At 47.9% G+C, this 14,495-nt stretch overlaps 1 protein-coding gene across 2 annotated transcripts in view; it reads left to right on the top strand.

Moving 5' to 3' along the window:
* The first annotated feature begins 477 nt into the window (after window positions 1–477).
* The window catches only part of EDC4 (enhancer of mRNA decapping 4), a 2,544,921-nt gene continuing 2,530,903 nt past the window's right edge, over window positions 478–14,495 (top strand). For both annotated transcript variants that reach the window (XM_069603831.1, XM_069603839.1), the window contains exon 1: window positions 478–629. In XM_069603831.1, the coding sequence (XP_069459932.1) occupies window positions 554–629 (76 nt within the window). In that variant the 5' untranslated portion in view covers window positions 478–553. The remainder of the gene's footprint in view (window positions 630–14,495) is intronic.

Consider the following 14,495-nt stretch of genomic DNA (forward strand, 5'->3'; position numbering starts at 1 on the left):
TACTGCATAATGTTGCCATGTATTAACAACTAGTTTATCGTCAAGAATGTTTTTTATTTAATTCTATTAACCTCTTTGCTGGGGTGCACACCAAACATTTAAAAAAAACACCCTCTCGAATTGCATAATAAAACTCCACAAAAAGCCCTTGTGTTTTTCACATGTATTTGTTAGGGAATTACTATTTATTTGTACTTATTGGTGTCCCATCCATTTGTTTACGCCCAGTATTCTAAACAGCTAGTGCGTGCGAATGTGACTTAAGTGACTACTAATATCTTTTAGCCTGATAACATCAACATTAGCAATGCTCTAAGTCTGCGTTAAGGATTGCTGAAGGTTTTTTTAATAACGTTTGTTTACTCGCCAATATCCATGTTAGCTTTGGTCGGTAATTTTCTTGTGATGTCGGAACTCTCTTCATTCTGTAGGTGTTTCCAGGGGAACCTTTTTGTGACCTTACCGGAAATGGTTCTCCTGTTCACTGACGGTTGCACCGGAAGTGGAGGGTGAAACTGCAGGAGCGCCTGGAGAAGCAGAGAGTGCGGGAGACATGGAGCCGGTTGGCAGTATAGATATCAGCGCCACTCGGCACTTGCGGGACATTCTGAAACTGGACCGGCCTGGGGGTGAGAAAAAGTGGACTTACACCTTTGTGGAGCTAGTGAAACAAGTAGGAGGCAGTGACACAAGTAGGAGGTGCAGGAGATATGCACTTAAGATTCAAGGGTGTGAATGTGTACCAACCTGTCGTAGAGTCCCGGGGCAAATGAGATAACACCCAAGAGACGATTGAGTCTTCGATGGAGTTGATACCCAGGTGAAGAAGGGTTTGCAAGTGAGTTGACACCCTTGAAAGGTTCCGCACTCAAGCGAACATCCAAGGGAGATGAACCTAATAGAGAAGTGACCCTGGAAGGTTCAGCAAAGGAAGGGGCGCCCATGGGGAAGAGGGGGTATAGCACACTAAATTAGAGATATGGATGCCTTAATGTCTTGTACAGTTCGGGCTTCCAGTTTAGTTTTGGTGGGACAGTGTATTAGCACGATGTATGTTTTGTTTGTTGCAAAGAGAGTGGTCATTTTGGATTTGAGATTTTCCCAGGCTTAGCCAATGGGAGCTTCACTGTGATGAAGCACCACACTCGAAGGTTAATGCCATGTAACATTTACTGATGTATGTAACTGTTGACTTCACCTGTCATCAGTATAGTCGCCTACTATTGTACCTGTACCCAAGAGACCACAATGGTCACCTGTAACCACTTAATCAAAATCTCCTACAAACTTCATGTAACAGCGCCTCGATGCCTCTGGGCTGTAAGTGCGCTATACACATGCAAATAAATAAAGGGTATTTGTTTTATCTAGATCATTGTTATTGTGCTGCACAATACCCCAGTTAACTTACATTATAGTGTAGGATGGAGAGCAGAGATGGGACATGTCGTTCTCACCAAAACAAACATAAATTACAGTTGCAACCTATACTGTTGTTTTTGTGCTATTTTCACCAAGCCATTTCTTCCATGGTGATATATAACGGTGTTTAAATGGCTCCTTGCTTTAGTTTACCAATACAGAGCACACACGATATGAGCTATGCAGTGCACGCTCTGTCTCCTCCAGTGCAAAGGAACATGGAGAGCATTTTGAAATATGTTATGTTAATATGCTTATATACTGAACCAAATAACTACTGTGTGTATATAGTATTAGAATGCTTGTCTTGGACGTGGGGTATTGTGCCTCCGTCAGGGGTATTCAGACCATAGTCTGCTGAAAGAAAGAAAATGAGCAAGGGAACGATTGGATGGATGAGCGGGTAATAGATGCCTCGAGCCCAGGGAGCGATGCAAGAATGTTTTTTGATAGCTTGGGTGCATGTTCGTCCTGTTAAATGGACCATTGTCCTTCAAAATAGTGTGTCCTGAAGTGTTGCATTAATTGGGTTGGATTTCCATGGCATATCCGATGAATGTTACATTATTACACAATGTAATGTTGGTTGAATGAGGGGCTCGAGAGTGGGCAATCCTGGAATTTTCTTTTAATTATTTGTCCTGATATTTCTGTACATTGTAACCTAGTTCAAACTTTTGAATGTTCTTTGATAGCGAAGCTTGACCCAAGAGTGGCATAGTTTGTAACAAAGTATAGTAATACGTAAGCTAAAAGGATTGTGGCATAAGAGACCCAAGCGCTTGCACACAAATGAGTAACTATCCAATGGCAGCAGGTGAATGTATAGTGTGGGTATTTTGCCTAATACTCCACAGAAACAATGATACACTTATAGATAGATACAATCACACTGCGCACAAGGTCTGTGTATTCCATGCGTGATTGCATGTCATTTATTCACGCTCTTCTTCTGAGGTTTAGATGCTCGTCTGTTCCAGATATGATGACGTGGCGTTTCGTCAGTAAGATAACATTAGTTGGATTCAATTTCAATATATTCCTTTGCTAGTGCGGTTAAGTCTTTCACCCAGCCTTTGGGCCACTTCCGCGTTGTCTGCAATGTATTGAAATGGAATCTAACTAATCTTATATTATCGGCGAAACGCCACTTGATCCTATCTGTAGTAATACGTAGCCATCTGTAATGAGAACATCTAGCCAGCGCTCCTGATGCAGGATGTGTTAATGAGACTTATGTGAAAGGCAGAGGTGAATGAATGACTGAACACGGTAGATGGGGAGGAAGGGCCAGGTACCTGTTCCTCGCTATGCAGTGACAGACTGGCTCCCTTCTGTCATGTTATTTTACTATGCTTTGTCTGTTACCATGTTATGACAGAAGGGAGGGAACCTTTCAGATCACAAGCCAACAAATGTGAACACCGCTTCGCCCAAAGATCAGCCAACCAATCAAAGTGGATAGATTGTGGATGAAACAGAAGTGAACGTGCTTCAAAATTGACTCCAGAGGAAAAGTGATCTGGTCAGCTTGTACACTTGGAAAGTCTAGTAATAACTTTGAATTTGAGAAAAGTTTTTAGTTTGTTTTTGTTTCCACTTTTATTTTTTTTCAAATTCTGAATTTATTACGTTTTTCACCAAACCGAGTAGTTGGGTTACATTTACAATTGGGGTATTTCCATACTTGTTTTACATTTTCGATTTTTCCCAATGTTTCCCAATGATGTTCAACTTTAAACATGTAACTTAACTTTCCAACTGGTCCGTTTTTACCCCCCCCCCCCACTCTCCCGAGCAGAGTTTCAACAAAGAATTTTACATTTCACAAGTGCACATAATTGTTGCTTGGTACACATATTCCGCATTATCAACCTTTGCCCAGTTTAGGTAGCAATAGAGTCACTAGATTCAGAGGCTTGGACAGCCCATGGGCATATCTCACATTAGATAGTATTAGGGGGAAACACCAAAACATCTACTAATGTTCCTGCGACTAAGTGTTCCGAGTGGTTCAGGCAAGTATTCCTCCACAAAGTTGTTCCACATCATCTAATTCTAGGCTGCTTTTCCATGGAGGGCAGCGGTAATTCACTCCATCGTGTATATGTTGGTCGCCACTCCAACCCACTCTCTCAGGCTGGGGACAAGGTCCGCCTCCCACTTTATGACCAAACATGCCCTTGCGGCAAGTAGTAGTGGGGCCACTATACCCTTTACTCTGGTCATCTCACCCTCAGACAGCTCAAGGCCGAACAACACCAGGTGTGGTGTGGCCTCTCGGATGATCCCATCCACTCTTTTAATCCAACTGAGGACTTCTTCCCAGTATGTCTGGGCCCGGGGGCACCCCCACCACACATGCCAATAGTCCGCCCTCTCCCCACACTGACGTCAACAAAGTGGGCTCCTTGTCTGAAACATTTTATTTAATCTATGAGGGTCTTATTGCCAAATGTGGAGGAGTTTAATGGTGTGGAGTTTGTATTGCGCTGCCATTGATACTTGGGACGCTCCTCTACAGATACTATTCCAATCCTCTGGGTCTAGCTCTGTGCTCAGGTCCTGTTCCCATCTATGTTTCAGACTGTCGGTCGAGCCCCTCCCCACCTCCAGCAATGCTCTATACATGCTGGAGATCGTGCCCCTGGTCCCAGACATTGTATCCAAAAGTGTTTCTAAGGGAGTAAGATCTCTCTGGATTTTATCAGTCCACTCTTTCCTCATGAGGGTGCCCTTTAGCTGCAGGAAGGGGAAAACCGATAGTGGGTGGATCCCAAGTGTGTCCCCAAGCCCAGTGATCGTAAGGTAAACCCCGTTTCTCCACAATTGTCCAACCCTCTCCAGACTCGTATCGTACCATGATTGGTATCTAGCATGGTCGTGGATTTCTTCCCGTATACCCGGGGACCATATGTGGTTCAAGGGGGAGGGCCACGTAGTGACTCCTTTCATGTCTGCACCTTTTCTCCAGATCTCCCATATTGTGCCCAGTATGGGGTGGGTCCGGAGTCTGGGTGCCAGTTTGTGTCTAGGGACCGACAGCCACTCTGCCAATGTAACCAGGGTTAGGCTATGGTTGGCTAGATGTACCCATTGTAGATCCTTTTTCCCTCTTAGGTGGGGGACCAGCACCCTCAATTGCACCACCTTATAATACCTCAGAAGATCGGGGTGGTCCACTCCACCTTTTTCTTTGGGTAAGATGAGAATTTCATATGATATCCTAGGTTTTTTCCCTTGCCACAAGAATGTAATGATGGCTCTTTTCACTTCCTTAAAAAATGTGTCTGGGAGTTTTATGGGGAGCATTTGGAATGGGTATAAGAACCTTGGCAGGCAGACTATCTTTATCGCATTAAGCCTACCTATCCAAGAGATCGTGAGCTTTTGCCATTTCGCAAGGTCACTATGGAAGCCTGCCAGGAGGTGGGGGAAATCCGCCTCATACATATTATCTAATTTTCTGGTCAAATTTATACCGGAGGGCATTACTCTACAGCACCAGTCCGAGTGTGGAGAGGGCGGAGGTGTCATCAGGAGTGAGCTCCTTCAGTGGGAATAGTATCAATTTTGACCTATTAATTCTAAAGCCAGAGAGAGCACCATGGTCCTCAATCAGGAGTATGGCCCTGGGTATGGCCGTCAGTGGGTTTTTGACGTGAAGTAGGATGTTGTCTGCATAGAGGGCTATTTTGTATTCTCCGCCGGCCATCTGTAGGCCCTCCACTTTGGGATCCGCCCTTAGGATTTGAGCAAGGGGTTCTACAGAAAGGGTGAACAGAATCACAGAGTGGGCAGCCCTACCTTGTACCTCTACTCAAATCAAACCTGTAGTATTCAGAATGTACGATAACAGCGGCCCAAGGGGATATATATACTGCCTTGATCCCTCTACGGAGAGTAGGGCCTATTCCGATCTTCACTAGGACTGCGTCCAGAAAACTCCACTCCACTCTGTCGAATGCTTTTTCAGCATCAATAGACAGGAGCGCCGGGTTGTCTGCCATTCTCTGCGACTCATGAATAAAATGAAGCGTCTTGCGCATCGTGTCTGCACCTTGTTGTCCTAATATGAATCCAACCTGGTCGGAGTGAATCACTAAGGTCATATGGGTTTCTAACCTGGCAGCCATCACTCGGGTGTATATCTTTGCGTCTATGTTAAGGAGGGAGCTAGGACGATAGGATCCACAGTGTATGGGATCTTTGCCTTCCTTTGGTATCACAGAGATTAAAGCCTGGGAAAAGGATTCAGGAGCCACTCCCGTTTGTAAGATGTTGTTAAATCTACCATGAAGGGGAGGAGGGGGGTTATAAAGGTCTTATAAAATCCCGCTGTATAGCTGTCAATTCCTGGTGCTTTCCCCGGTGGAAGCCTTTTGATTGCCCTTTCAACCTCATTTGCCGTAATCAGCGCCTCTATCTCTTCTACTGTTTCTCGAGGAAGTCTCGGCAAGTCTACTCCCTGCAAGTATTGATCAACCTCCTCCTGAGCTCGCCCTATTTCTGATGTATGGAGGCGTTCATAGAATTTTGCAAATGCCTCCGAGATTCCCTCCGGGTCCGAGATCTGTGTCCCATCTTCCTCCTCAATGGCCATGGCCCACCTTTCCACCCGCGGCCCCCGTAGCCTGGCCGCCAGTAATGCGTCTGCCTTGTCGCTCCTTCTCATAGTGTTTATGCTTGAGAAACTGAAGTTTGTGTACCACAAGGCCTTCCTCTAGGCTTCTTAATTCCTCTCTTTTCTGCACTGCCTCAGCAACTTTTTCCTGCCTGTCTAACTATGGTGGGGTCTGCCCATAGATTAAAGTAACCTACCCCCACCCCCCCCCAGGATGACGTGTCCCTCGGCCTCGAGCATCAGTTTCGGGACAGTGCATTTACAAAAGTGGGATTGACCGGCATTAGGGGAGTATCGTGTTGCTAGAGTAAGGGTAGTATTGTGAATTCAGCCCACCAGCAAGATTGCTCGCCCCTCCTGATCGGTCCTGTTCTTGGAGACCTCGAGATTAAGCCCCTTCCTAACCAGTATACCCACGCCTGCCTTTCTCAAGGGACTAGAGCTCCAGTATTCAGAGCCCATCCTGGTGTACAAAACTTTGCGTTCTCACCGCCCCCCCCCCCCTCCCCGTATATATTTGGTCTCCTGGAGGAAGAACACATCTAGGTGTGCTCTCTTGAATTCCCTGCACACCAAGGATCCTTTATTCGGTGAGTTCAAGCCCTTCACATTAAGCGTGCCAATCTTGAGCTGCCCATGGACACTAACTGGGGGCGGTGCCGCCATTGTACCTTCGTCTGTTCTTGTTTTTATGCAGACGTCCCTTGCAACCATCGCTGTTTGATTTCTCCGTACCCTTGGTCCTGTCTTTCATGTTCTTTGACTCTGCCCAATCCCTTTCCCCACCTCCATTCACCCCCCCCCCCCGCGTCCGACCTAGCTGGAACATATCACCCAGACAGCCTCGGACCACCAGTGCAGAACGTGCAACCCACGGTCCAACCCTTAAACATCACAACTAACCATGAGCCCCCCTGACCTCCCCCCATATACTCCCACACATGTAAGCCTTCTCGCCCCTTGTATTTTATTTCCATGATGTCCTCCCTAGAGGTAAACATCTGATCCTAAGTGTTATGGCTGGGTCCAAATGGGTTAACTCACCATGATTGTCACCACCGCATTAGTTTGTCCATGGTCCAAACCACCATAATCTACATCTTCCACCTGAAACATCTTACAGCAGGAGCCTTGTTCAGGCCCCCGGCATCTTCGGGGGTCCCTCCTTCTTGAAACTCTAATGGCTTCCAGTGTGGTGCTTCCCCTGGTCCCCTCTGTTTGACGTTTGTTACCATAAGGGCTCTACGCCTGGTGAGGCTTTCATCTTCTTGCATTTCCTGGATTCTGGGATTTTCCTGCGTCTGGGTCCCTGAAGTCTCCATTATCGATCCTCGCAAGGTCCTTCTTCCGGGTTCTGTTCATTAGCTTGGTTGCCCACCAGGTCCGCTATGCAGGCCCGTATGTCCTTTTCTGTTCGCAGCCGAACAGTACTCCCCTCCCCCCCCCCCGTGTTCAAATGTGAGGGAGAAAGGGTACCCCCACCGATATCGGATTCCCTTTTCTTTGATTGAGCCATTTGGTCAAGGGAATACATTTCCTCTGCATGGCCAGAGTGAGCGAGGATAAGTCTTCAAAAATCATCACTAGCTGTGTTATGGATTATTTGGGGGTTGTTCTTGGCCTTCTCCAGAATTCTCGCTCTATCTGAGTAATTATGGAATCTCACCAGTACCGTTTTTGGGCCACCAGGAGTCCCTCCCGCTTCATGTATGCGGTCGATCTTGGGCTCATCCACCGTGTCATCGTCGAATAAGATTTTTGGAATCGCATGAAGGGGCCTTTTTCAAGCCTTGTTCCGTTTCCCCCTCTCATGCTGGTATCCCAAAGATCCCCAGGTTATTACGCCTTTCACGATTTTCCAAATCGTCCATTTTCAGGCGACACTCCTTTCCCCGTCTCAATGTCTGCAAGCCTCTGGTCTATTTGGGATCAGAGCGTATCTACGGAGGTTTGGTTGGTCTCTGCCCCATCGAGCCTCTCTTCAAGCTTATCAATTCTGTTAGTTATCTTGTCGATCTTTCCCCCCGATGTCCACCCTCATGCTCTTCATCTCACTGAGGAGAGCCGCCACATCAGCCTTTGTTGCGGCAGCTTCTCTTCCTGATGTTGCCGTGATAGGACCCGACCTGGGGTCTGTTTTGGAGTGGAATGGGGAGTACCGGTATTTTGCCGTGTGTCCATGCGCTTTTTGTTCTGTAGGCCACAGACGTGGTGTGCCAGATGCCTCTTCTCACCAGGCTTTGTCGGCGTGTGGTTTTTCAGGCGGATCGCCCGCAACAATGGCCTGTCTGTGAAGCATGGTTAATTTTTCCTCGGCGCCCAGAAGTTTTCCCCCTTTGTCTTTCACTATTAGTGTGGTGTCCCAAGGGAGGCACACGCCTCTCTGTTCTCTGAGAGGGCCCAACCCCTTAGTGCACTCAGTTAAATTTTGAGCGGTGAGAGAGAGGCAATGTAGTCTGCTGGGGATTCGTCTTTCTTTTTGTAACAGTGAGTAGTTAACTGTCGTATCGGGGTGGTCTCATCGGGGATCCGACAATCTCATCAGGTGTTTTATATCGTGGGACGAGGTTACCACCGGTTCTAGAGAAGGGCACATGCCCCGTGTCCAGGGGCCCAACCCTCTGTGAGGACCGTAAAGCTTCAGTGCAGTGGAGCGGACCTATAACGGGCGAGAGTCGTCAGTTCTTGGTCCTTTATCAAGGACTACCCATTGCGATCTGGAATTCCGTACATTGGTTGAAGAATATGTTGCTTGGGGTTGACGGTTTTATGGGGTTCGTTCCTCGGCTTCTGGAGGGCCTCAGAATGATTCCAGGGACCCGATATTAACTGTCTCTCACAGCCACTGAGTGCTTTGTCTGTACGTACGAATGTTGAGCAGGTGGTTGGCTTCAATTGCGGTGACCAAGTCCCTTGTCAGGATGTGTGCCTCCTGGCCAGTCAGTGGGCCGTGCCAGCCTAAGAGCACCCAGGGCTGCCAGGTCGTACTTCTGCCATTCACGGGGTTTATGACCGGGAACTCACCGCAGTCTTTGATCTGTATTTGGGATTGTTCGGCATAGTATGGGGGGCATAGTATTGTTGGGCATAGTATAGTATCGGATCTGTGGATGTGCCGCTACCCCCACAGAGGTTCTCAATGGTGCTAGATTCAGCTAGAACTGTGGTGTGTAGGTCCGCTGCGGTCCCGGTTCACTTTCCAGATGTCCTTGTGCACTTATGAGACTGAGGGAGGGGCCCGTCTCATACGCTGGCAATGATGCGGGAGGTCTGAGGGGTCCGGCGCCCCACACATGCATATACACTGCGCACGGGCAAGATCATTACTGTTTGGAGGAGGCCAGCTCTCGGCAGGTAAGGCCTGCAGCAGTCCGTGCAAGGGAGGCGGTCAGGACAACGTTTCTAGGGAGTCCGTGGGGCTCTCACTTACTGTCGCTGAATCTCTGTGGGATGCCTCTGAAACTGCTCGCGAGCACCTCGGACGTTGTGTGGAAGGGCCACAAGCCCTGGTCTCCGACTGCACGTTGGAAAGCTCTTCTATTCCAGCTGCAGTCTCTGTTGGGTCCCTCTCTGGGGGAATGTTTGCTGGGAACAGTTTCACTTTCGGTTTGGGCCGACGTGTAGGGCCGCTGCATTCAGACGGTCCTTTCTCATCGAAAACCGGGCCGTCGGAATTGTTCCTGCAGGGGGCACCATCATGTGGCTCAACACCACTTTCTGCTCATGGCAGGGCGGGGGGGGTCAAGAAGTGAGGGCTCAGTCCGCTTCAAGGACCCTTGGGGACGGAGCTCACACTGAGGTGCGGGTCATCCGTGCGCCCCCTGGTGGCCGTATCTGTTTCCACTTTTATATTACAAACATTTTATACTGCACCCAATCACTGCCACCACAGCAGCAGTCTCAGAACCGAGCTTTTATCCTTTTGTGCAAAATGTTTAAGGACATTATTTAATTAGTTTCTGCGCTATTTCTACCACAGGGGCCATGCAAGTTTTGCTAGGACAGGCATGCAACTGTACATAGTGCTTGATTCGAAGAATGCATTCAATCAGACTCCAGAGAAGTGCTTAAATAGTCCCCGTGCCCTCAGACGTCGAAGACAAAAAATGGTGTACAGCCATTCAGTATGCCCTTAATAATAGTCAAGAAAATCCAGGTGGATATTTGCTTACAGTTGAACAACCCACAGCCAAATCCCCCCCACAAAGTACAAAATGAACAACGCCCACTCATCGATTTATGCGCCAATCCGAGTGATTTAACCAGTGTGCTGGATCGCCTCAAGCCCACTTCTTGTAAAGGAGATATCTGCCCCTCTACAGTGGTCAACAAATTATGTGCCACTCAACTGTCTCCTTTGCTCACAAAGCTGGGGAACACATCCTTTAAGCAATGCTCTGTGCCAACATGCCTTAAGCAAATATGGATTTCACCACTATTAATAAAACCGATGCTGGATCTAGAGATCCTGACCAACTATAGACTTCTATAGAACTCTGCCGTCCTGCTAAAATTCTTGGATCAGGTGGCATATATGCAGCTGCAGGAACATGTGGAAAAATTGCAGATCCTAGGGCAGAGACAGTCAGGCTTTTGCACACAAGACCCATAGCACCGAACCTGCGCTAACTGTTCTCATGCTAACATGCTGTATATTGTAGACAAGGGATCAACCGTCCTCCTTATGTTGATCGATCTCTCGGCGGCATTCGATCTGCTGGATCATGCCCTGCTGTTCAATAGACTGGTGCATTCTGCCAGCTTCTCACCAGCAGCAGCCAAATGGATAGAATCCTTTATGACTGAACAGATGGCAAGGGTCTTCTCTGACAATGGGAAGGCAGATGTTTTTCAGGCACACTGTGAGGTGCCGCAGGGGTCCTGTTCAATCTATTCACAATTCCGCTGTTTCAACTTTTGGACGCTAATTGGGTTCTGTATACCAACTAAGCAGATGATACTCAGTGTCATCACCCTGTCGGGAGATTACAGCAGGGACACCGACTCCATAAATAGGGTTTACTCCTCGATTCAGTCGTGGATGCTGGAGAACAATCTTGCGCAGACGAAAGTAATGATGAAGGGGACAGCCTCTTGCCTATGGAAACGTTCCCCAACTTACAAGGAGATGGTCATATCTCCACTTCTGAAAGTAAAGACATTAGGGCTGGTGATTGATCAGGAGCTGAACATGAAGGCCCATGTGAGCTTCCTGGTATCTTCCACCTCCTTCTATCTTAAACTACTCGTGCAGCTGACACCATTTCTGTCACAAGATAACTGTGCCACAATTGCAAGGGCCATTTTCGGTGCCAAGTTGGATTATGGGGCTAGTTTGCTGCAGGGCATAGGGAAAGGAGAAATTACGCGTCTCCAGGGGATCCAAAATAACGCTGTTAGAACAGTAAAAAGGCTGAAGAAGCGCAAACATTTATCTGATGCTAGGAGAGATCTCCACTGGCTACCTATAGCAAGTAGTGACCTTCCACCTTGTGCGTTACAGACAAATGTCTATATGGATTAAGTCCAGCCTCTCTCTTCAGTTTCCTTTCTTGGTTGCCAACAAGGAGGACGCTAAGATCAACCAATACGGGGCTACTCGGCACGCCATGGTCAAAATTGGTAGGGGTCAAACAGAGGTCATTTGGCTACGCAGCTCCTAAGCTGGAATGCGCTGCTTCTCAATTTGAGGTTGTGCCAATCTTTCTTTACTTTTAAGAAGGATCTGAAAACCAGGCTGTTTGGATGAACCCTAGTCTATAACTACGGCGCCCCGCCAGGCTTGGCCTGTGGGCTGTCTGCCCTTCCCTAGTCATAGTCCATGTTTTTATATGTTGTTGTATGTCCCGTTAGCGTTATTATGCCTCCGGGCTAGTGAAATGCACTTTATAAACATTAACAAATAAGTTGATGTGGTACAGTACACTTGGACTTGGCAGAGAATTTTTAATGTTTTAATTAAATTTTTTTACTTGCTGCTTAAAGTATGCTATTTTTAAGACAGCTGGTTTTCACACAATACGACCTTATGTTTCAGTATCACTTTGGGATAGTGTGGTGAATATATTGGTTGTTTCATTTGAGCCCCTTCCTTTTTCCATGCTCCTGTCGTCCTTCTCTATTGGCCTGGCAATCCCTTTCTTGTCTCCCCCAGTGAAGTGCTCCCTTCGTAACAGTTTTATTTTTAAAACAGTGTTTATTTTTGAAACAGAGCAGGTCGATTACAGATTAGATAACATTATACCATGGCATACATATTCTTAAATCCTCCCGTCCCCCCCTCCTGCCCTCCGGTGCTCCCACCTTAGGTAAGGTCTCAGGAGCCTGACGCTCCCATTCCTGGATTGGTTTCTTCTTCTGCCCGGGAGGCTTCCACTCCCTCCAGGACTCTCGGTGTTCCGGGTCTTATAGGTTAGGGCTGGGAATTTTCTATCATAGTCTAGAAATGGGGCCTAGGTATCTTGGAAGCATTTCAGGAGTCCGGCTCTGGCCACAGTTATATTTTCCCCAATCAGAATGTCCCACATTTTTCCCCACCACAACGTCATAAGAGGTCCTTCAGTGGATTTCCATGTGCGTGCCACCATAATTCGCACTGCCAGTAGGCATTGGGTCAGAAGTTTGGCTTTTCTTCCCGATCTGGGGTAGCACCCCAGGACCGGGGAGCCCAGGAGAATAGGTTCGGGTTCAAGTGGAATCGCCACAGAGTGATGTCTGCAATCGTGGTTAGGCAACGTGTCCAGAACAATTGAACCTTTGGGCATGACCACCACATGTGAAAAAAGGAGCCCGGTTGTCCGCATGGTCTCCAGCAGGCGGGGCTCGAAGCTCGGTTCATATGATGGAACCACAGGGGAGGGTAGTACCACCGAAGTAGGAGCTTGTGCGCACATTCTCTATTTGTAATGCAGGAGGACGATGAGTGGGTTTGTGACCATATGTCGACCCAGTTTTGGTCCGTTAATGCCTGCCCCAGGTCTGCCTCCCACTGAGCCATAGCGCGGGTTTTGGTAGTACGGAAATCACCTAGGAAGCGTTTGTATAGGGCCGAGATCCTTCCGCCGGGATTTCTTGCAGGGTTAGTTCCAGAGAGGAGTGGCTGCGCGTTGCAGCTTGCAGAGTTTGGGGGTGCGTGCACCAGTGGCGAAGTTTAATATAAGAGAATCTGTCCGATTCCTGGAGCTGAAAAGTTTCCTTGCATTGTTCAAATGTTCGGGGGCGACCTTCCACGAAAAGTTGGCTCAGTGATTCTAGGCTCCCCTGACCCAATTCCTAAAGTTGTGGGGGTTAGTTCCGGGGGAGAGGGAGGGGTTCATGAAGACTGGAGAAAAGGGGCCCATGCCCCTCAGTATCTTTTTGTCGCCATGCCCAGTTCCATGTGCTCAGTGTGTGTTTCGTAGACCATAGCAACTCGTTCCAGCTCTGCTGAAGTTGGGGTAGTATATGCGGGAGAAAGCGCAGGGGAATGGGCAGCCGAGATTGTTTATCTCCACCCATCTTGGGTGCCCTGAAGTCAGCCAGGTATAGGTGTGGGCTAACTGAGCCGCTATTTGGTAGTTCTGTAGATCGGGGACTCCCAATCATCCCAGCCGAGCATTACCCAGCATCGTTTTCAGGGGGATTCTAGCTTTTTTGCCTTTCCAGATAAATTGAAGCTGTTTCTTCTGGAGCCCCTGAAGGGTGGCCGGCGGAATTGTTACGGGTAAGGTGGAGCATGCGTACAAAAATCTGGGGAGGAGATTCATCTTGGTCGCAGTGATGCGCCCCATTAAGAACATTTCTTGCGATGCCCGTCTCTTTCTAGTTCGCGGTAAAGTGGGGGAAAGTTTGCCTGGTATACGGTCTTGGGTCGTTCGGAATGTGGACACCCAGATAGGGAATCGACTTCTTCTTCCAGTGGACGGGACATAGCCGAGCTAAGGCCTGTCGGGCACCAGGTGACACGCCCACACCCAAAGCCACTGATTTGTTAAAGATATTGGAGAAGCCAGTGACCTTCCCGTAGTTATCTATTTCTGCATGGGTATGACGTAGGGAGGAGGTGGTCTCCGAAAGGGTGAGCAGGACATTGTCCGCGTAAAGGGCTATTTTATCCGTAACAGTTTTTGTGCAAATCGGGCCCACGAGCATTTGTGTGTAGTATAGTGTAAAACATGTAAATGCCCTGTGTTGGATTTTGTGTGCAAATATGTCCAGGGTTGTGGCACAACAGTATTCTCACTTGTGGATTGACACAGCTCCTTAAACTGCTGTTTTTAGTCCGCCAAGCTCTCTGAAAACATGTTTGTTTTATATGTAGAGCTGGGAATTATGATCACTTTTGGCTGAAAATGTTTCACTCTAAAAATTACTGCCATTCCTGCCTACCTTCACAATCCAGTTCCACCACAAATTCCCTCGTCTGCCTCTGACTGAGCTGTGATTTGAAATGAGAAGCTAAAGGGCATGG

The sequence above is a fragment of the Ambystoma mexicanum genome, chromosome 1p (genome assembly GCF_040938575.1).
Source record: "Ambystoma mexicanum isolate Mex_15411 chromosome 1p, UKY_AmexF1_1, whole genome shotgun sequence".
NCBI lineage: Eukaryota > Metazoa > Chordata > Amphibia > Caudata > Ambystomatidae > Ambystoma > Ambystoma mexicanum.